This window comes from Schistocerca piceifrons, chromosome 1 (assembly GCF_021461385.2).
Source record: "Schistocerca piceifrons isolate TAMUIC-IGC-003096 chromosome 1, iqSchPice1.1, whole genome shotgun sequence".
In the NCBI taxonomy this organism is placed as follows: Eukaryota; Metazoa; Arthropoda; class Insecta; order Orthoptera; family Acrididae; genus Schistocerca; species Schistocerca piceifrons.
In genome coordinates, this window is record NC_060138.1 from 1149534121 (window position 1) to 1149558851 (window position 24731).

The 24731-nt window shown below is 42.6% G+C and overlaps 1 protein-coding gene across 1 annotated transcript in view; it reads right to left on the reverse strand.

Moving 5' to 3' along the window:
* Positions 1-24731, reverse strand: part of LOC124778758 (RNA-binding protein Musashi homolog Rbp6) — a 1305122-nt gene that overhangs the window by 59966 nt on the left and 1220425 nt on the right. The window contains exons 9-10 of the mRNA XM_047253666.1: positions 21147-21230; positions 8065-8130 (exon numbers count right to left, since the gene is read on the reverse strand). Of these exons, the coding sequence (XP_047109622.1) occupies positions 8065-8130; positions 21147-21230 (150 nt within the window). The remainder of the gene's footprint in view (positions 1-8064; positions 8131-21146; positions 21231-24731) is intronic.

Consider the following 24731-nt stretch of genomic DNA (forward strand, 5'->3'; position numbering starts at 1 on the left):
GCTATGAATCTCCACAAAAATGACTAAGTAAAGAATATTTTATGAAGAATGTGTTCTAACTTTGTTTGGTCTACTCGCCCCTCGCAGCAGAGTCGGCGCCCGTCTTCTGGTCCGTCGCTGTGGAGTCGGAACCACAACGCAGGGCACACTCTTCTTCTCCTAATATTAGCTTCTTACCGCTCTCACAGTCCTATCCCGACATGGTGGACACTCTGGGACTCGTGTAGTCAGAGATCTCTACTTCCTCCTGTCTCTAAAGCTGTTGTCCTATCCTTAGGATAGGGTTGCCTCAACTTGCTTCTTTTTGCCTTCTTGTATGTGTTTTTGTGTGTATGTGTGTGAGTTTGGTGCGTGTGTGTGTGTGTCTGTGTTTTCGCATGCGGTGCGATCTGAGCTACTTTGTGCCGAATAATTTCAATATTGTCGCTGCACTTAGGTGTTTTTGGCTGCCGCGTGTGAAGTTTTGTTTTTAGTTGCAATCTTTGGTACTGTGTAGGTGCTTCCAATGTACATGCACAACTTCAGGTGTTACTTTCAGCATGTGTACCACTATATTCCCATAGTTTTTACATGTCTTTAATTTACATATTTCCATTTCTGAAACTGTAAATCAGTGTCGCGGAAGCCGATCTGTATTTTCACACCGTCTTATATAAGGGTGTCCTTGATAAGCCATTACTTCATGTGTGTGAATATGCATGTCTGTAAGTTTCCTATCTACGTTTAGAGGATATTGTTACACTAAATAGTAAGCAATCTTCCAGTTTTAGACACCTATCTGACCAAGAATGTATGCTATGTACAGTATTGTTGTTATGTGCTTGGTACGTGTATACAGGTATTTCCAACTGTTGATTACAAGGAAGAAGGGCTGCAAGTTTTTACGCTCCACTAAAAAGTATACTTATGAAACTATTGTTTATGCATTCATTATTTACAAGGATAAAGCTACTATTTACACTCAGAAACATTTCCAATGTTTCTGCAAACAGTATGCAACTACAGTTCGGAAACGAGAATATGCGACAGCACCAAGAATGAATGACAGAATAGATACGCTATGGCCTTCTATCTCCTCAGATGTCTGACCCATCCAGATTATAATACTAATCTCAGCTACGATTAATCGTTCTACTAAGGTCGTCATAATCTCAAAGCTACAATACCAAAAAAATGTCCAGGCACTATTGATGTAACCAGAAAAGACTACTCGTTAAGACGACTGCGGTTGGACAAGAGAGTACACTATGATACGGATGCTAAGACTAATGTTACAGTGGGTAAGTACTTAACATTAACTATGTTAAGGAAACATTCACTCATTTAACCACTGGAGAAAACAGGTTTATGCAGCTCACATATGTAAAGTGTGTGCTAATCCAGAAACTTGCATTGTCTGCCAGGCACAATCATCCGGTTGCTACTGGAAACAGCGTCGACGTAAGGCCTTGATTTGATGGAAGGTCTAAATGACAATACTGTTGTCAAATTTAAGCGTGAATGTCGTTCTACAATCTATAAAAAATATCTAGCCGATGAGTCGCTAAGTGCAATGTTGCCTTTAATTATTATATCTCAAACTGAAATACTGGGAACAGCATTCACTTTTGGGTGGGCTAAATTCATACAGTCCTGTAGGCAAAACTATCTGAGAAAATTTACATTTGATATTGTTACGCCATTATTTACATCTTAGAAGCATTAAATGGATAACGAATTAAAACATCAGCGTTATGTGTGAAATTACGTTGCTTCGTAGGACAGCACACAGTCTACATATGCTCTCGGCGCGTGTCCCATAACGTTCCATCTGCAGAGGGGCTGAAGGTTTTGCACAAAACACTGGCATTACAGCAATGTCTTTGTCGCTAAGAAGCCACATACACGAAATACTTTAGCGTTGTTGTTTCCGTCGTAGCAAAATTATGTAATTAGAGTTTACAGAATCTCTGCGCACGAAACTAGGCTGCCGCAGAAGTATGTAACTCCCTCAAATAAGGAATTAAATAAACGGATGTCGATGATGAAATGGAGAGCAAGGCGGGGGCAGCTCACGATTGACTAGGATGAGACAGTCACCGTTTTTGAAGGTGCACCACACACTACATTCAGTCATGCAAGAGCACTAAGGGGTGTTTTAACAATTTTTAGTCTCTAGCGTATCTTTGTTGACTGCGTGACAATTTTAATGCAGGCATTTTGTCGAAAGGCTGAGCTAACGAAGTTGTACTTCACCATAGAAACTAAGCCTTCGACAACTTGTGGTAATATTTCTAATTCCAGAATTTCTCACGGTGACAGAATTGCAGTGTCTCGCTGAAACACATAAGAGTACCAGAGCATGGCGGGAACGAATTCGCGGAGCCTTCCTCTCTTCCTACCTCCATATACACAGGATGTATCAGAAATTATTTCACGACTTTGGGTGCGCCGTTCAATGCATTTTATCGTGCAGTTAAAATAATTGAAATTTGTAGCCAATAATTAAAATTAATATCGTCGATGCAAGGCAATAACGCAGCTCAGGCTACACACCAGCATCAGTTTTAAATTACTGTAACGGATGAAACTGTAGGTGACTCTCTGATAAGTCCATGCATTCTTCCAGCATGTTTTACAGTTGCTGTGTGCAAGGACTTTATTCTGAATATTCTTCTAGGACTTTATGGTGGATGTGCCCTGCAAATAAGGGGAAATACATGGTCGATCAGTGATAGCAAATTCAGTCACATTGCTCCACAGGCACTAGATTATATCTGCCGTATCAGATGGATGTATAATAGAGGATCATTTCAACAGCCTGGATACTTCCTGACCTCAATCTTTTGTATTATTCACACGTTACCAATGCAGAGACGCTTCGTCAGTGTTTTAGGGAAGTCTGCAAAAGTATCTTACATCGTCCGCACGGGTATTTGAAAGAATGCGACAGGCTATGATCCGACGATTTGCGTTTGCTAAAGCAAGAGGAGATCATTCTGAACGTATATATAAGCTTCTAACTTGGGAACTTGCTATTTTCTGACAAATGTTCGTATATCGACTTCTTTCTTGTTCTAGTGCAAGGAGTCCATACCGAAACACGTAGAAGTATTTCTGATACAACCAGTGTAATTACCCCATAACCAAAATGATTTTTCTTTAAGTAAAGAGACAATGGAGTCTGCAGGGAACAACATCTTTAGAGAAAAAATGTAACTTACAGACCGTAATTTGGAATTTATCGTACCATTTAAACCTTGTATGATTTTCAATTGAGATAAGCACTATCAACCATTCAAAGGTCGTGAATCCCCCCTAAAATTATTTTCTTGATGAAGAACATTAATCAAACGATTACCGTTTCTTGTGAGGTGGAAAATACCTTAAAATTACTGCTGAATCCTTAAGAATTAACACAGAGATTCGTGGAAGTAGAGAAAGTCGTATATACTGTTCGTCTCTACTACCGACTACTAATGAACTAATAGAGAAGCACCATCACTGATATCAACTTTTACATATGGGCGAATAGAGAGTGATTTGGAATGTTGCGAGCGTTCAATCGAAGTATCAGTAGCACTATCACTATCACTAATAGTGATGACTTTACTCCTGACGAAAATTGACACACAATTTACAAAACTAATTAAATTTCTAACGGTAAAGACGGCATAGCCATTTTCAACGTTTTTAACAGACTGGACTTGGACAAAAATGAAGTCAGATTTCGAAAACAGGTGCTATCGAGATCCTTAGCTGAACGAGACTGTTCAGTGAAGAATATGGATTTCTGGAAAGAATAAGAACATCTGACGAGAGATGGACAAAGTAACACGTCCGGATACGGGGGGCAACACATGAGATATAATAATATAGCTTCTCCACTGAATATAAAATAGAGATGTTGCTTAATTGTCCACTAGAAACAGACTGACCGTAGAATATCAGCAGTCATTACGACATGAAAGCAGCTGAAAATAATACGAAATTTAGGATCCTCCAAACGTTGCATAGTATCCCCTCAAAATGCCCTTATAATAGCTCTAAATGAGGGATATGCCCGTTTGTACACGCTTGGAAGTCACCTTATGGTGATACGAATTTATCTTCGAATGGCCTACAGAACAAGTCATAGCGACAAGACAATATTTAGAACAAAGAGAAATCGAATAAGAAGTGGAAACGTACCTCGTGATTCAAAAATGGAAAATTTTTGTTCACCATTATTACAGATTTGGTTGAGAAGTGGTACAAGCGAACATATCTGTCGCTGCATTAGGTAGAAAAACAAACGAGGCATGAAATACACGTTTAAAAATATATTGAAACTGAACCATTTGTCTCTTTACTTAAGGAATGACCGTGACGTCAGGCAGGAAGTCACCGCCAGCTGTTGGGCACAACGGAGAGAAATGAGCTTGGAATCATTCTCAGTTACGTAAGCTGATAAACATATTCATACCGACCACCAACGTAACGTTGACCAAGCATGTTGAAAGCCTAGCTCCGCCGATAATGATTCTGCGAAACACAGAACAAAAGTTGTATATACCCTAGCGGAAACTATTTTATAAAAATACTCGTGGAGATGACAGCACATTTATTAATAACATCTTCTCGGGATTCCAGACGTGTCATGTGATTTAATTCTCATGCGCATTCGACACAGAACTCCTCGGCTAATGTCAACCGCTATTTAAAAAAAAAAATTACTTTTACTTCGCCAGGCCTGTTCCAGTAATGACCTAAGATAATGTCAAGGTCTCCCAATTGGGAATAAATGGGAGGGAACACCTGTTCTGGTATTTGCTTTAAAACCACGGAAAACTTCCCAAAAATAATTGATCAGAACAGGGTGAAGAGAACTATCGTTTACTCAGTTTTGGACGATATGTCCGAGGCAAAAATATCGGAGCCTAGTGTGTGTGAAATTCTATTTCTTTGCGCTTATTCAGAGTAAAATTGGTGACTGATCCGACATGTGCATTGCATCTATGATGCGTCACGTCACGTTGTGCAGTAGTGACCGTCGTGTCCTTCCGTGACCGTACTGCATGCTGTGACGTCATTGGCGCTCAGTCAATCGACAATTTAGACTATCTACTTCTCGCTTACGTTTCGCCAGCTTCAGCTACGTGCCGAGCGGTTCCTTCGCTGTACTGAGCTACATGTCGCGTCTTTATCGAGGGCGTCCTTCGAGTTTTTAATATCTGTCACTTTATTCATAAGCTGTCTCAGAAACCGTTCATCAGTGTAACGACAAAGGTGTCACCGAATATAATTCTGTGTCTTTCTTTAGAAAAAGTAAAACGTTTTCTTACACGACTGCTGTCTCATCTCCCATGCTCCACCCGTCCTTCTTTTACAGTTCAGCCCATATTTTTACTGAGGAGCTGAGGACTGATTAAGTGTTTTCTCTCTTCAGGAATCATCTAACCTTCACGGTGCCTTGTGTTAACAACATTTAAAAAGACGCAAACTTCCTGGTCTATAAGTGAGGCCACTGTTACCTCAGTCAAGGTCGTCGGATTCAACACGAAACGTGTTTACACGTGTCGTATCCCGAAAAGTAAGTCGTGGCAGAATACAGAGGCTCCAAGAAGTATCCCTCCGACCATATCGCATGAATATAACAAGCACAAGCACAAAAATATAGCTAAGAAGCGAACAATTAACTATTTCCTTACACCGATTAATATCTGCACTTAGAAATAAAATGCTATTTGTGTTCCTATGCTGCTTAATTTGCAAACATATTCACGTTATTTAAAATCACGCTCAAGTTGATGTCAAACAGGTATTCGTCTAGTAAATAAGATCCCAGGTACGATGCCGCACTGGCACACACCCCATGCCTTACGTAGTTTTCAGCCACGGCAGTAAAAAGTTCTCTCTCTGTTTCCAAAGCAGTTGAGTTATTTTGATTTATATTGGTCGAAAACATTGCGAAACCATAAAGAAATAGAGGGAAATCTGGATCAGGTTGTTTCGAAAAGAAAAATCTGTTCACGAAATCGGATAAACCGTTGGCAGACCTACCACTGAAGGCTGTTATATACAGGATTATTCAGAATAAAACATACGAAAACGAGTCACGACGCCGTCGTCCTGCAGTTCCATCTGAGATAGAAAACCGACGGCTACCTAAGAAAAATCCAAAACTAAGCACTCCAAAACTTTTTGCTGCAGTTCAAATACGTGTAGGAAAGCCTGTTTCAGCACAGACTGTAAGAAATGTGCTATATGAAGCTAGGTGTGGAGGCAGAACAGCCTGTAGGAAAACCTCAAATCAGTAAAATCAATAGAAGGAAGCAAGATGATTTGCAAGAGGATATAAATCCGATGGGTTTGATTTCTGCAAGAAGATTGTATTTGCTGGCGAGAGTCGATTTGAGCTGCTAATGTCAGATAGCTGAGTAACAGTGTGGAGGAAAAATAATTGCAAACTTGACGAGAGAAATATGACAGTTTCAGTTAAACATGGAGGAGGTTCAGTATTTGTCTGGGACTGTATGAGTCCAAATAGCGGCGGGGATTTCTATTTTATTGATGGAATTGTTTAAATAAACATCCTAAAAACCCTTCTATCCAGAAGTGTGAATAGTATGTGTCCTTCTGTGGACTATATTTTCACATAGGGCAATGATCCAAAACATACAGCTCCAGATGCAAGTCTATGGCTATTGAATAACACTCCCCGCTTCCTGTCGACACCAATTTATGCCCCAGATATTAAACCAACAGAGAATTTGTGGAAGGTACTCGACAAAAATAAGATGAATCATCAGATATCCAATAGAAATGATCTAAAGAATGTTCTGCCAGAAGAATGGCGTAAAATTATAGTGCAAGCAGCAGTACCTTTGGTGAAATCTATGCTCAGGAGAATGCAAGAGATGAGGAAAGCACTAACCCTCTATGTTCAGAGTGACATTGCAGACGAATCTGTATTTTGCAACCTAAATTGCCTATCTTTGCTTTTGAATGTTTAACTATGTTAATAGAAACCTCCGTATTTTTATTGTAATCTGCTTTTCACTGATTAATAAACAAGTCCATGTCTCTGCTGTAGTTCATTCTGACAATTTTCCTCTACCTATACACCTTTAAACATAAACTTATTTATTAGATGAATACTTTTTGGAGTAATTGTATGCTTCACATGTACTGTCCGTCAAAGTGCCTCCGACAACTCTGTCAATCGACTGATGAACAGTTTCTAGGATACCGTACAACTACAACAGTTTGAAATTAAAAGCTCGGGGTACGCCGATGAAGACGGCGGCTTACGTAAATATTTGACCATGAAATGAGCGTCAATATCGTCACAGACGGCAGTGCTGTTATGTAGGGGCAAGTTCACCAACGATATTGAAGACCGTTCACTAGACAATGGTGGAGAGTCCGCCCCCGGTAGCTGAGTGGTCAGCGCCACAGAATGTCAATCCTAAGGGCCCGGGTTCGATTCCTTGCTGGGCCGGAGATTTTCTCCGCTTAAGGACTGGGTGTTGTGTTGTCCTAATGATCATCATTTCATCGACGCGCAAGTCGTCGAAGTGGCGTCAAATCGAAAGACCCGGCGAACTGTCTCCCCGACGGGAGGCCCTTGTCTCACGACATTAGTATTAGTGGTGGAGAAATACTGCGCCGACAGCACAGGAGAACTTAATCACCTAACGTGTTTATAATCCCGAGAAGACATAACTCATTGCTGCCGCCTTGAAACCATACATTCACGGATTTGTGTAGCATTCGTCACCTCGAGGCGGGCGTCTCTGTTCTTGAATGTTTAGGAAATTAAGGCCATGTTATAGAGTGCACGAAAGAGTGGACGACCTGGTAGACCACAGCTGTGTAGAATACCCGCAGGACACGGATGTCTGCTGGCCCATCTCATCCGACAGCGGTAGCCTAGCAGCGGGTTGACGCTGGGACACGAGCTGCTCGCAGGAGAAGGGGCTAGGCCGTTATGGGACACGGCGAGGCTGCTGAGCGTCTACGGGTCCAGGCAGAGAGAGAGAGAGAGAGATACGGACGGACAGACAGAGCAGGCAAGGCACTTGCAGGCAGACGAGAGCTTACCGGCGGGCAGGCATCGGGCCGGCGTGGGCGCTCGGGCGCGCGATACGCCGAACACTGCCAGGCCTGCTGCACACAGACGACAACGCTCGGTCAAGCTGGCGCCAGCGCGCTCGCTCGCTCACACACTCGCCACGCACGCCACTCTCACAGTCGCTCGGGGCAGCACAACACACTTCTACTGCGGCTCAGTGGTGCGCCGGAAAGCGGAACCGAACCCCTACTTCTCAGCATTCGAGTCCAGTCCCCCCCCCCCCCCCCTCCCATCCATTTATTTCCGTGGAGAAGCATTCTAGTCACCGCCAGGCTTCCACTGAACACTTGTGGCGGATTCTGGAGCGTTTGCTTGAACAGGTCCAAGTACGAAAACTTCTCTCATCCTTGTCCAACTGAGCTGAGCCATTGGACAAGTACGGGGAAGTGAACACCTATGACCGTGTTCGAAATACCGTGCCAGTTTCCACCTGGAGAGATCTACGAAAACGTGAATCTGATTACTCCTTGTCCTTGTTCCCTGTACAAACATAATGTTTGCCGCACAATTCGATAGGTGACGTTAAATCTAACCCTTCTTGCTATCGCATCTAAAACTCAGTCGACTATACCCGATCCTGCCACGAAGGCTTGGAGAACCTCAAAAAGGTTTAAATTAAATTAAAATGACCTCATTCGAAGCGGGCTGTGACTAATTTCTCTAAAAGAAGAATGTTCCGCATAATGCATAAAAATCAGTAGCTAAAATTGCCGACTATACATGGTAATTTTCGCGGGCGTAGTGTATTTGTGTGTGTGCATGTGTGTGTGTGTGTGTGTGTGTGTGTGTGTGTGTGTGTTGAGAAATACAGCCACACGAATTTTTGTGTGCAATAATTTAGCAGGTCGCTGAGCGGAATGATACAGTGCATTTGGAGACTGTCCACGGTTTGCACGTTAACAGAACATAAGTTAACTGCATCGCAGTTCTGTTTGACGGAATATACATTTGTGAACTGAAATACAGAGTGCCCGGGAAATGTTGCGGCCGGCCGGGTGGCCGAGCGGTTCTAGGCGCTACAGTCTGGAACCGCACGACCGCTACGGTCGCAGGTTCGAATCCTGCCTCGGGCATGGATGTGTGTGATGTCCTTAGGTTAGTTAGGTTTAAGTAGTTCTAAGTTCTAGGGGACCGATGACCTCAGAAGTTAAGTCCCATAGTGCTCAGAGCCATTTGAACCTTTTTTTTTAAAAAGTTGCGACGAACTTCGAGGGGTTGCACAGGGTGTCTTGAGGGACAAATCGAGGATAGGAACCCGTGTCCGAAAACGTCATCCAACGACGCGACAGAGCGTCCAAGTTACGGGTGCCGGCGCCTTTCAGTAGGCAGCAAACGTGACTTTGTACGCTAATGGGCCCCATGCGGAACGACTAGAAATGTTGTTAGTTATTCAGTGAGCGCGACTGATCGCCACGATAGCCAGTGGAGAAGATGGATCTACCTGCTGCATAGACAGGCATCCTCCCCTATGAAATCGACCCTCTTTTGGCTTGGTAGATCAGGCTTTCGGATACAGGTTTCTATCTGCGGTTTATTTTTCTCCTGCACACCGAAAAACACTGGAACTTAGAGAGCTCCGGGAGGAAAACAAACTACGGATGGAGACCCCTGTCCGAACCGTCAATCCACCAGGTCAACAGAGCGTTGCAGTCGAAAGGGGGACAGGGCCTTTCTACGCAGCAGCTTATTCTCCACTGGCGATCGTGAAATTCAGTCACGATCACTGAATAATAAAAAACACTGCGAGACGTTCCGCCAACGGCCCGTGAGCGTACAAGTCACATTTGCTACCGAATGGGTAGCCTAATGGCAGGCGCCGACGGCTATAACTCGACGCTCTATAGCGTTGCTGGATCCACGTTTCCGGACAGGATTCCTGTCATCCATTTGTTCTTCGAGACAACCTCTACAGCCCCTCGAGGATTGTCGCAACATTTCTAGGACACGCTGTATTTTAAGAAATTGAAGGCCAAAATGAAAATGGCCCGAAAAGTGTTTTCGGCATTTTACGATAAAGAAATTTACGCAGTAAAGAGATCATTAAAGAAGTAGTCAGTTGAAAGATAGCCTCCAGAAAAGCTCGAAAAAATCGCAATGCCATTATACTGTGAGAATGGAAATTAAAATGATCGTCGTGTCAGAAAAGTAACCGCTTATTCATCCAAATTTTCTGTTTGGATCTGTTAAAGCTTCGAAACCAACCTCCACATGTTCCGTTCTGTCGGTGCTTTTCGAACGAAGTCGTACCGTGGCAGTTGGATCTTCAGTTTTACATTTCTTCAGATATGGCCTAGTTCATCTGATACATGAACATACAAAACATCTTGTGATATGAACGCGAAGAACACGTAATAGGAAAGCCTGATGGGTACCTTGAACAGCCGTTGCCTAAAGTTAGGACCGGTATTTGGTGCGCACTATCAGGTCCAGTTTTATCTTGGTCACTAGATGTTGAACACATTCACTCGGAACTCATCGGTGTCGATATACGCTATAACTTGCTAGATGTGAAGGACCTCGTGTTTCTCTGCCATCTGCAGTGCAAAATACTCTCTATCTTTTGTTGAACAGGCAACTTGGCGTAAATGAAAAAAAAAAAAAAAATTACTGCAGCACTGGCCACGCAAATGTAATTGAAAATACAATAAGCCTTTGCATCGTAAGATACATAAACCGGCTTCGTATGTGTGCGATTTATTCCACTAACGCGAAGTTCGCGCGCAAAATATAATTTAATTATGTTCACGTGCAGTTTTGTTTACTTAACGGAACGTGAATTTCTCATACGACATCGTACTAATTTATCGGCTGATACGCCGAATTCACGATGCCATTCATGTAGAACTGTACTTATGCTGTATTTAACTGTTTAAACGGAAATTCATTTCATTCTGATGATGTGTGTTGCATGCAGTTACATTTATGATCGTTATTTATATTTATGATTATTATTTTCCGTTGGTGCACGATATGGAATTTCTTGTTTGTTGAACTCTTGGGACTGTCTTGGAGTTAATAAGAAATTGGGCCACCAAATGATTTTCTACAATGTATTTAGGAAGAATAGCATATTGCTCTGTATCAGCTGTCGACTTATACCTAACTTTTTTCATAGAATTCGCCAAGAAGAAGTGAAAACAAAAGTAATGTAATTCTGTGGAAATCGTTGTCGTCATCGACTTCCCTCCGTCCAAGGATTACTCTACTGCCCGTTCGGAACTCACAAACAAAATGAATCCCATCTTTTCCAAGGTCTGCTCTGTGGAAGTAAATCAGTAAAACTCTCGCGTTCATCTTTACCATGTATAGCCGTTTATTATATATCTCAGTTGTTAGGGTGCAGAAGTGAATTTAGTGAAAAAAAATCTGCTTAGGAACATTCACGTTTCGACACTGAAGACAGTAATTTTGCTGTAGAAGTCTGATCGTCTATGATTCGAGCTTCAGCGACTCAGCATTTCTGTAAGCGTATTATCGCTATTCTCACATATTTGATAAACGTTTCTGAAATATTAGTCGCAAACAGCGCCTTAAACTGTGGGTGGTTTCCATGACTATAGCATGAAAGAATAAATTTGCATTCATCATGTACAATCGCGCAGAACTTCCCCAGTGTATACAAACTGAATTACTTATGCTCGAAATCCATTTCCTCCGAAAAAATTTCTACCCCTCACACTTCTTTTTCACGTGTGTGTCGTAAGATGTTACATCTGCTCGAATTCACGTCCCAAATATGTTTTCTACCAGAAACAGGAAGTCCCTCCTCTTAGTTTAGTCACAGTTTGTTCAGCCACTCAGATCGGACTGATATTCAATCTACGGAGACTAAATCCGACACAGCGCGTGAAATACAGCGCTCAGAAAGCCCAGCGGTGTTTTGTTATTCTCACAACGCTTTTCCGGCGACCACTCTTGGATAGGGGAACTACAGGCTAATTGCACACACAATATAAAATATTACGTCAGCTGTAATTGACTTGCCAGGTGTTGTTTCCTTGACCATGGAAGGAGCTTTCATTAGGTCATGCGAATGATGATCTGCAGACATTCTTTTGATAAGCTCTTAACCTCTTTGTACTTCTTTAAAATTAAAGTGTTGTACGACAATTGGATACTCTGACGTGCCAGAGGAGAAACCATACAATGTAGCTCACGAAATGTAGTTCCTTTCACGCTGATAACATCGATATTTGTACTGTATTCTTATTCCAAAGTACGTTATCAGTGTAGTTCCAAGGACACGTAACATTTTAATGAGTCCACGACGGAGTTTGCATACTTTTCCATTTGTTTTTTGAAACCAATAACCGTTAATCAATGGGCGTATCTGATCACTTCTTCTACTGTCCAAGAGAAAAGTGTCAAAAGAACTTAATATTTAAACAAAAAATCTCTCTTAGCTCGCTCCCGATCAGTGCGCCTCGATTTCGACTACTATAACGAAATATTTATCTAACCAGCAAGAGAAGAAGTTATTTATTAATTCGGCCATATTCGTGACGAAAGAGAAACGTATCCTGGCGAATTTACTTCTGTACGTAGCACGCCAAGTATGATCCAGCATCGCGGCGTAGCTAACGATGTTCTACGAACATGCACTGTTTACTCTTTAAATTAAATCATGCACTACGCTGAGTTACTGAATAACAGTCAAAAATACTGAGCATAACGTCATTCTAATTACCATAATTCTACCGTGACTAAGTATTTTCCAACGTACGTTGCGAGGGAGAAGTTCCTTTCCCATAGATAGCTTGCCTTTAATCCTCGGAATAACGAAGCCCACAGTGTTGACACGTTGTCCTTTCAGCAAAAGAAGTTATGTCCTTGGTAACCACGAAGTGACAAACCTATAAATATATTGCTACATAAACTTACTCTTCTGCTAGCGTTAGCTTCCGTACATTTGAATAGCTGCTGCACAATATGCTGCTATCCATTTTCACCAAAATGCAAAGGAACAGCGAAAAATTTTCAACTTCCCGTTCAAACAGTAACTAACAGTGCGTCCATACCTACTGTCTTGAGTACACATCAACAGAACATTTTCGTTGTTGAAAATAAATAGCAATTGGTTCAACTCACCACGATGCGACCAGTTAACCAGCACGTACGGATAACTACGTTGGTTGGTAGATAAACCTACGTACAATATGACACAAGGACATCTAAATCACTATTACACACACTATGCCCGAAAGAGAGGTACATTCTTCCAAGCATACATCAAACTCTGATCACACTAAGGGGTTACTGATTAAAAGAAAACAGACACATTCAGGAAAATTCATGTTTAATCACACCTCTCAGGCATGCTATTATGATACAACGTGCAAACTGACAGATAAATAAAAACTACATATCATTCTACGTATCTGATAGCTTCCTGTCCAACACCTTTTGCCGCCTGCTGAAGATAACGAATATCAAGATATTCGGATAAAATGAACTGTAGTTTATCAATGGAGATGTAGTAAAGAACTCTTAAGGAACATCAGACTCAATAGCACGAACCTTGGGCCTCGCTAGCGTGTCCACATTTCTTCAGGATGATATATCCTATATATTTTGCCTAGTTAGCATAAATGGGCCGATGATGTCAAAATTCACTAAGCTAACGAGCTGAATTTACATACTACTCGAAAACAAGTACCTTGGATACGTTATGCTGCAGGTGTTTACTTGCCATCGCGTTAATATCAACATTAAACTCGTGACATCGTTGGACTTCGTAACATTTCCCGCATCTGGTAGCAAAGCGTTACGAGAAATGTAATATGTCTGTTCAAGGACCATCATCGTTTCAAATGGGAAGTGAGACTTGGTTATTTCTGTCTTTAGTTGTCCTGAAATAACATTAAATAAGCCGCTCAAATGAAAAGTCGGAAGCCACCTGAGGGACTTGACACAGAAGAGATGGGTTATCTTCAGTAGCCTTGCCTCCTAAGGGTCGTGAGGTGTAGAGCTGGATCTGATCGAAAAACCAGCTCCATCTCTTTCTGTACCAATGAAACACGTAACATTAGTTCATAACCGTTATGTTCGATGTCAGTTTGGAAGCCACCACAATCATATTGGGAGGATGCTTCACAGCACCGTACCTTCTTGTATCTGTTTGATTTTCCTTAGAAATTCAAAAAGCGCATTATCTATCTTGTTCCAAGTTGTACGAGCAAATTAGTTACATTTTTTTCTACTGTATGCATTGTCTACGTTTACCTCATAGCTGTCGGTTGTGCCTAAATTGTTTCTCATTCCTGAGAAAATTGAGGGAAATTCTTTTCGATTAGTAAACTTTGCTGTCAGTTTTTGGGAGGCTGTAAGACTGACCATCAAAGGCAACGAAACATCTAAAATAATTCCCCCACCCCACCCCCCTCCCACCCCACCCCCAGAAACTGCGAGAGCTCAGTATATGGAACGTATTCACCAATTTGTGTAAAAGCAAAATGGGGGATTACTCATACCAAAGAATGCAAGAAAGCTGGACTGAAAAATTATCTACGCGAAACGTTTTGGTAGATATAATAGCAACCTCTGGAACTGTACTCATAAGGTCAAAATGTTTGATTTGAAAACCCATACCTTGTGCAACACTGAATTTAGGAACATGAGCCCTGGTCCAAATGAACAATGGATTTAAGAAGAAGACGAATACCACACTAACCATTAAGAATTCTTATCGTCTGACAGACGTCCTGTCTCCCGACAGATTTGATGAATAATCCATTAACTGTTGGTTATTTTATTTCCCAACTGCTGCATTCAAATACTTGCAAACCCTACGGCATGTATACAAAGGCAACAAATTGCTACAGCTGTAGTAAGTATCCATAGGCTGATTATTAATCGATGATTGTTGCTATCCGCCCTATCTGCAACTTATTTACCTTATGTTGAAATAGAGACAAATATGTGATAACCACTGAGTGTTTTCAACTTCTGTTTGCTCCTTTACCTTTATGCCTGACAAAAGTGCGAACTACTCTTATGAGATTAATGTGCTAAAACACGATTATAAACCTTCTCTAAAACACTAAGAATTGTACACTATCTCTTTCTACACAGTGCTCTTCGTACTAAAAAATACCGTAATTTATTGCTCATACTCATTGTTACCAATTTCGTCTAGCACTGACAGCGATTAATGGATAACTAGCGGAGTACTTCTTCAATCATTTTCCTATACATGCTCATAGTACATCCACCGACGGAGATTATGGTTATAAAAGTTACATCGACAGTTTATCGTGAGTCATGCTATTACAGTTTCCATCTTTCGTGAGGCGACCTCTTCTTTACAAGTTCATGAAAATATTATTCTTATCAATAGCTACTGAAACATTTTCCGGTGACCCTTAAGGCAATTTGGTACAGAAGATGGTAGTTCAATATACGGCGTAATTGTTCTCACTGTAATAAGCAGTTCAGCGCTTTCCATTCAGTAACTATCATGTCTTTATACGAAATCCAAGTAGAATCTCCCACAATCCATGGCCATAATTAGACAGTAATTTGTTTTCCTTTTGGCTACAGCGGAAAGGGGAAACATGCCTGATAAACGAAGGGCTACCTAAAAGGACAAACTAGGGGGAAGCTCAAACAAAGTCTTGACTCAAGACAATACAGCATGCCTGCCATAATCTATCCCTACCCGCCGACAGCCAAACTGTTGCCAAGTAGATAATATATCTGAGTTGTACAGTAGCCACAGAAATGGCCTCTGATGTTACTAATGCTAAATGATGGCAACTGATGGTGGAAGATGAAACACTGTAATGACTAGATTTTGATTTCGTTTTCATGTGTTAGGCGGAAATAATGCAGCGTTGGCTCCATCTAAATGTTTGCTTCCACCATCAGTAGCACGTCGACGTGAACGACGACTAACACTACAAACTAAACGCCTAGCGACAAACAGGCAGATACGAAAAGACCTTTTGGCAACTGGATGGGTCAGACTTCAGAGGAAGATAGCAGCCATGCAAGCCGTACTATTACCTCACGACTGCGAGTACCAGAACAAAGCTTATTTACATATGTGCCGCTTTTATAACGCCACGACACGTTTGCTGAATATATGGTATTTAGACGACTGTGACCCTCTATTAATCGCGATAACTTATCACTTTTCGCTACTCTTCCGACACTGTTAACTATACACCCAAGCCGATCATCAACGAAGTCAAAGAAATCGAAGGTTAAATTCTACCCTTATCGGCGCAAAAAGATAGGTGCGCTTTTCAGTAACTGAAAGCGGAGCTTTATAGTCGTCCTGACTGGTGAGCGTCAGGTGAATCAAATTCATATGTTAGGTGTTATGCTGACTTTATCGTATATTACTCGTAGATATTGATATGGTTTGGCAGTGATGTTAAAAATACGTTCACAGAAAAATACCTAACATGTTACATAGGGGACTGCAGCGTACTGGGAAAATCTAGGCTAGTCAAAAACAAAAGAGAGAGAACTGAAATTAAATATTTCAGCTTATATCATACATCTTTATTGTTACATACCATTAAAATTTGCAGTTTACGTGTATAATAATCACTGTGGGCGTATTTAGCAAAACATTGCAGTGGGGTAATATGCATATATATTCATATATATATTTATATATTTATATAATATATCGTTAACAATGGCGAGGGTACAAGTCTCACACGCAGTAAACACAAATTCAGTGGAACAAAAGTTCAGACAGCGTTCCTTTTCATCAGAACAGTCAGTTCACCACATTTGCTTTCGACAGTTTCTGTCTTCCAAAGTATTTGAAAACGCAATGTCAGTCAACATGTACACACACTCGTTCACTCGTCCATAGACCTGTAATATTATCGTGTGAGTGTCTGCTCACTTACCGGCCACTTACTCTCACTCCTCTGGCAGCACAAACACTTTGGCTTAAACAATCGAACAGACAAATAGACACCCAACAGCGAAATATCTCAGATTAGGGCAGGGCTACCCGCGTCTGTAAAAATACACACCCTCCGCCATGCGTCTGTGAACACAGATCAGCACGACCCCAAATCTGTGGCCGCAGATTTTCTTGCTATTTAGCGGAGCACATAGGATAAGAAAGAAAGAGGTAACAGAAATAATTGTTGAGTGGGAGGATACGCAGTTACATCTGTATCTTACTCAGCAGAAGAAAAGAAAGGTATCTAATAATTTTCCTCATAGAAGAGCGACTAGGTTCAGACTTCGGATATAAATCTCCTGAGAGGAAGATAATAGCGTACTGAGTTGTTTGTAATTTGGAGCTCGCTACTAACGAAAAAACGTAGCCTGGACCGTACATTTCGCTTTTTTTTAAATTTTAAATGGCCAATTATAGTGAGAGCCTTGGCAAGTAGACGAATCGTCAGGTTGGCATATTCGTATGCTTGGAAACAGAACTGTGAATTGTTTTTTATTTTATTTTAAGACAATATTTAAATATTTTAGATATTTGTATAAGCGATCTGGAAACACAGCCTCAATAACATTAATAACATTTGTACATATTACTGGAGCAATTTATCAGCATAATAGGTTCCGGACTGCCTTCTGCTCCTCAGTGTGTGCGAGGACTTTTAATAAATTACGATATCGTAAGAAATAACGTTAAAATCTGTTGTATAAAAAAGGTTGTAAAGTAATAAATAATAAAATATTTGTGTTGTATGTTCATGAATGTGCCACCATATTCACATTAACATAGTCACCCAGGAGCGTTCTGTTATCGGGAGCTACCCCAATCGTACCTGAGAAAAAAAAGAGAAAGAAAACACGGTGATATTAAGGCCTATAGCTTACCTGTCTTTATATTTGCTTGAATACATTTCTGCAGCCGGCCAGTATAATGACAGTTAGATGTGGTCTATAACTTTCCTCTTTTAGCACCCCGTAATGTTTTATACGTGTGAGGACGCTTTACGCAGAGAGCTTCTCAGAAGTAAAATCACGCAGAAGTTAACTTTTAAACGCAAAGCGATTGTATCGTGTTGGAGATACATTGCAGGACATCCCAGTACAAATGGTACTGGGAATTCTTCTTTAGTAATAAACAATATTAATTACGAACAACATAACCGCAACTTCGCTTAATGGAAGGTTTTTATGATGTTACATGCTTTGTGTTCTCCGCGTGCTGTTTATTCATCTCAGAATTCTTGCTACACCGAACCTCATGAAGTTTTACCGGGGGTGGCAGAAATATATCCACAGCAGAAGTATTAAGAGTTAGTGATCTGTCTCACACGCATCGTAAATATGGAATTACTGGCCGCATAGAACAGGAGACCTACCGTCCGCTTGAACCCTACAGCATTCAATCAAGTGGCATACGCACCCGTTGATTCCCAGGTACACATTTTGTAATGATGCAAAACCGTCCACATAACCTAACACTGGCAATGATAGAACTATGTCGAGGGGAAAGAAGGTAGTGGGGTGAGAGAGACAGAGAGAGAGAGACAGAGAGAGAGAGAGAGAGAGAGAGAGAGAGAGAGAGGGAGGGATGGAAAGAGGGGGAGAGAGAGAGAGAGAGAGAGAGAGAGAGAGAGAGAGAGAGAGAGAGATGGAGGGATGGAGAGAGGGAGAGAGGGAGAGAGAGAGAGAGGGACGGAGGGAGAGAGGAAGAGAGAGAGAGAGAGAGAGGAATGTGAAAAATGCTATGTGCAGCGTGATACAGTACTCAAATCTAAACGTGTTACGCTTGGAAAGGTATGTAATACAGTACAGATAAAAAAAGTGGAAGAGATTCGAGATTCCGAGAAAGAATCAGCTTGATTATCAAACATCATAGTCGTAAGATAAGTGAATAGGCCAGGAAAATCTATGTATGTGGTGTGATGGAATGTCACTGTTTCATTACGATTATGTATACAATAGAATTAAAGATCATCGTATAATACTGCAGTGAAATTATTGAAGTATTTCTTGTTTGGTCTTTTTGTTAGTCAAAGTCAATTCAGAGCGGTCACTGAAATACTAATGTACGGTAAGTGTAGCGACGATTCATAGGAAACGTGGCATCACATGTATTGCTGTCCCAACGGGCGGGTTGCATGGAATGCCTACCCTCATCCTAGCGGCAGATTAGCTTCGGGTCAAAGCGGACATCGACTTATCACCTACGGGGTGTCTCTTTCTTCTCTTACAGCTTAGCAACTAGTTTCTACGAGTGGAATGGTTAGTGAAGACAATACTGTATACACACACACACACACACGCTTTTTTAATCTTTTCCCTTAGTGAACACAGAAGCACAAACGTTAGTGGGGTCGACTGGCTTGTTACTAGCGGTGCAATCTACCATTCTAACTGATTACTGATCATTAGAGTTATTATTATTAATTATTATAATGTTTATTATTGCTTGGCGACACACGCAGTACGGGAACGGGGTGAAGTTTGCACTTGCAAAGGAATATCGCAAAAGGATGCGCGCTCGTCTCGGAGAAAGCTCTCAAGTAATGAACTTTTACAACATCTGAAAATATTGAAAGGCTGGAATCATTCGTACTTTCGCTTTTCCATTCTTCCTAAAAAGCTAATTGAGATCATTATTACAAAATTTATTTGTATAGGAATAAAAATTCCTCGTTTTGTACGCTTAAAAAATTAAATATCTTGCCGATACGCCGGAAAATAATGAGATGCAACGCGTATAAAACTCAACCGTCACGCATTTAAATGAATCTGTTAAGACCAGAATGGAAGGACTGTGCTTTCAGGACGGGATATGTCGAGCTTCCTATCGCGTGCACTTGCCAGAATTCGCGTCTCACCGAGTCGTACAGTTCGGCAACCGTTTCCTCTCGAAAAAAGAAGAAGCAAAATACCTTCCAGTTTTACGGATTTTTTTAAAGCACATCCCATCTTCCATCATTGGCAAAAAACGCGCATAAAAATATCGCCTCCGATTTTCGCAAAAAAATACATAGAACGGAAAAACACAACCTATTCGTGGAACAACAGCAAACATCAACAGTAAAATATATATAACAACAGTGGACGATATGATGGCTCTTTTAGATCAGTATGCGATTATGGATGAAGTTGTCCACAAATAGGACCTTTCTGAGAAATGCACTGAGAGAACGAAACGAGGTTACGGGCCGCAAAGGTGAGAGACGTCGGTTCCGTGGACAGGAATCCTTTAGGAGGCCGGAACAGCGAGCGCGGTTCACTGCGTCGCCGGAAATCGGATGAGGAACGACAGAACGCGCGTTTGAGCCACGCCCTGGAAGCGAGGAAATCAAGTCCGTGACGCAGCAAAGGTGGCACCGCCCGGGCGTTGCTGCAGAACTCCTGTCGGTCAGGAACCTGTCCATTTTACTACCGCTAAAGCTGATGCACGGGGATGATAACACGATTGGAGACTACGCTATTCATCGCCTAGGAGATACCTTCCAACGAATCTACGACACTTGGACAAATTTACCCTACGGCATTACTCTAAACTTAGCCTACTCGCTAACGCTACCTTTACCAGCACGGCTACTCCATAGAGACACGATTTAGTTGAAGACAGACAGGTTAACTAGACCCGCGTACGACTACGAAGAAAAAAGGAGTAGAGAGGAGTTTGATTATACGAAAGATTCTAAAGCCGGCACGGGAGTTTTGGCCTGGTCGCGAATCTCGACACCGGTTCCTTGCGCCTGTTGACGGTCTAGCGCGATTCGCGAGCTGGAGAAACTGGAATGCGCTGGCAGGAAATGCGTGCCGGCGAGGCAAGTCCCGTCGCGCTGCTAGCCACTACGGAGTTAGTGGCGTCGCCGACCCGTGTCGAACGCGCCGCACACGCTTTCCACTTCCGGGGGAGCTGTACGCGAACATCCCGACACCTCCGGTGGAGTGCCGGACAGGGAGGTGACGAGTCGGAGGCGCGGGATTCGTGCGGAACGTGGAAAGCCGGGGCGGGCTGCTGGTTAGTGTGTTCACAGAGGCATGGCGTGGTGCAGGGCGTGGCCGCCGAACACGCCCACGTGCTCCACGGGCAAGGGCACGAGCACAGGCTGGTGGTGGTGCAAGCCGCCTCCCAAGTGATTACCTGTGGGGTACGGCAGTCCGAATGACGGGTAGCCCGAATAACCTCGACCTGCCGCGTATGCGGCGTACGCGGCCGCGGAGAACCCTGCAACAGGAGAAAAGGTGCGTCGTTAGTGCTGGGCGCTGTGCAGGCTGCAGGCGTACGGGCAGAGCGCCTCCCAGTCCGCAGGCGGCGGGGGCGGCGGCGGTCCGGGTATCTGCAAGCTGCAAGCAAAAACACTGGCACATCCGTCAGCAGTTGTCTCATCGACTACAATAAAATAGCTGTAGAATGCTGAAACACTTGAGCCGGCGTCCTGTCGTACCACTCTTCTGAAAAATATCCGACGACTGAGCCCATTGTCTTTCAGGCATGTCAAGAAACAAAGGAATTACGACATGTAGCTGCTAGTGGGCGCTGATTTTCATCGATGGGAAGTGTTGAAAATTTGGGCCGCACCTGGATTCGAACTTGCAGTCATGGACTGTGCGGCTGGTCCCGGCGGAGGTTCGAGTCCTCCCTCGGGCATGGGTGTGTGTGTTTGTCCTTAGGATAATTTAACATAGACAAATGTAATGTATTGCGAATACATAGAAAGAAGGATCCTTTATTGGATGATTATATGATTGCAGAACAAGCACTGGGATCAGTTACTTCTGTAAAATATCTGGGAGTATGCGTGCGGAACGATTTGAAGTGGAATGATCATATAAAATTAATTGTTGGTAAGACGGGTACCAGCTTGAGATTCATTGGGAGAGTCCTTAGAAAACGTAGTCCATCAACAAAGGAGGTGGCTTACAAAACACTCGTTCGACCTACACTTGAGTATTGCTCATCAGTGTGGGATCCGTACCAGGTCGGGTTGACGGAGGAGACAGAGAAGATCCAAAGAAGAGCGGCGCGTTTCGTCACAGGGTTATTTGGTAAGCGTGATAGCTCTACGGAGATGTTTAGTAAACTCAAGTGGCAGACTCTGCAAGAGAGGCGCTCTGTATCGCGGTGTAGCTTGCTGTCCAGGTTTCGAGAGGGTGCCTTTCTGGATGAGGTATCGAATACATTGTTTCCCCCTACTTATACCTCCCGAGGAGATCACGAATGTAAAATTAGAGAGATTCGAGCGCGCACGGAGGCTTTCCGACAGTCGTTCTTCCCGCGAACCATACGCGACTGGAAAAGGGAAGGGAGGTAATGACAGTGGCATGTAAAGTGCCCTCCGCCACACACCGTTGGGTGGCTTGCGGAGTATAAATGTAGATGTAGATGTAGGTTAAGTAGTGTGTAAGCTTAGGGACTGATGACCTTAGCAGTTAAGTCCCATAAGATTTCCCACACTTTTTTTTTATTCGAACCCGGGTCTCCTGCTTAGTAGGCAGATGTTCTGACCAATTTTTTAAAATCTCATTTTGTTCATTATTATTCGTTGCATTTCCTTGGGGCGGACGTCCCATGACAGCCATTCAAGTTCATCGTTGGTCCGTTGATTCAGTTTTTTTTATTGCAGAGGGCAGTGAACCCTTTGACCGAACACGCTGAGCTACTGTGTCGGCAACCACTCAGCCCTCCGCTCACAGTGATCATCGCAAATGCACGGACTACTCTACCACCCGCCCGCACGCTAGTGACGTGGTGTCCCTGCACATTATCCTCATTACTCGCAGCGTTTCGCGGATTCCGTAAGCGTTTACGAGTGGTCTGCATTTGCACTCGTCTTAATAGTGAACAAACGCCCCCACATAAATAATTAAGGGGAGAGTGGCCAATGATCCCTTCAGTGCAGATACACACCACTCTCGAAACTCTTACGGGAATCAAAGAAACGCCGCAAATAATGAGGATGAGGGGCAGAGGCAGTGCGTCAGTAGTGTGTGGATACGTTGAGAATTTGGAGGTGCACAAGGGTAGTCCGTGCGTTTGCGACGACCACTGTGTCCGGATGGCTCAGTGGTTAGAGCATCTGTCTAGAGACGCGAGTTCGAATCCTGGTGCGGTACGAATTTTCAACTTTCCCCACTGAAGTAAATCATGCCTACTAGCAGCTACATATCGTACTTGCTATGTGTTTCGAGTCCACTCATCTTCGCCAACTGCTGCGAGCGACAGTCATGGGAGTGTTGCCTGCCTGGACTGTAACCAACATGAGTTGCAAGATTTAACAAAGTAATGTGTACACTCTTTGACACTAAACTATCTTTAATTAAATCAGATAGTACTAATTCCGGTGGGTAATAATTCAGAAGACACTGAAAGCTTCAGTGTATTGCAGAAATGAAAATAAATTTGACATCATCGTTTCAATAAAGGAAATGGGTGCTAAAGTATTACTAGAAAACAGAGAATGTGGGCGGGGTTCGACGGTGACAGAGAGTTGCATTTGGAAAACCACCACCTTCACGGTTAACAGCAACAAGAATAGGAGACAAGTCTGAAGTAAACGGGACGTTGCATGATGTGGAGAAGGGACGTAGCGAAAGCAAGAAGCTCACAACACCCAACGAAAGTGATGATTTAAGACACAATGGAATTACAGATGTTACCTGTCGTATGAAGTTATTGGCCTGGAGACTCCAGTTGGGGGTATTTCGGCCGCCTAGTATAAGTTCCTTTACCTGACGCCACTTCGGGGATTTGCGCGTCGATGATGATGAAATGACAATCAGACCAACATAATATTCACTCCATAAGTGGATAAAATCCGATCCGGAAGGGATACGAACCCAGGACCCCAGGATCTAGAAACGTTAGCCATTGGAGCACGAATTGCGGAGGACAATGATGAACACGATGGGGTGCAACCTTACTTTCAACTTCTTGTAGGATATCTGTCAGTCGCACATCCTCTTCGAGTTGGACAGGGCGAAGAGGTAATGCTCTGGAGCATGCAAATCGATCACCGCATTTAAGCCATTTACACTTTTGTCTCTGAGGTACTGTCAACAACACTGTGTCCGGCGCAAAACCACAGACACTGGATGAGCTAAGAGAGCAAATTGAGGAAACCTCCCATGCTGTTTCACAAGAAATAATAGAGCTGGTATGTCGCTCTGTTTCAAGTGATTGTCGACGATGCATTGCAATGGCAATTTTGAGCATAACCGCTTTACGTTATTCCTTAATGTAGACAATACCAAAAACTTTTCATTTCTATCTACTTTAATTACAGAGATATTCAGTTTAAAACGGTTTATATTCCCTTTATACAGCAAACTGAGGCGAGTGACGCTCGACAACATGTAAATATTTAAAAGACGTCACATTTACGAGGAAAAGTCCACCGGACAAAATGTCGGTCACTCCCTTAGAAGGAACACAGTAGTCACTTTGCAGTGCCGTGTCCGACAGTATACTGTAAGCTCAAAAATCATGACGTTCCTGGGAAAAGCTAAGTTTACCTCAAAAAATTCACACGAATTTAGCAAAACCTCTCTTATGAACCACGGTTCGCTTTATCCATGCTGGAGTTCTTGCAAACAGAAGATGTAGCCGAAAATGTAGGTTCTATCTTCCCAGATTTCTGAAAGGTGTTCGACACTGTACCATATCATCGACTGCTAATCACGATGTGATAATATGGAATATCGTCGCAAATTATGTGATTGGTTCAAG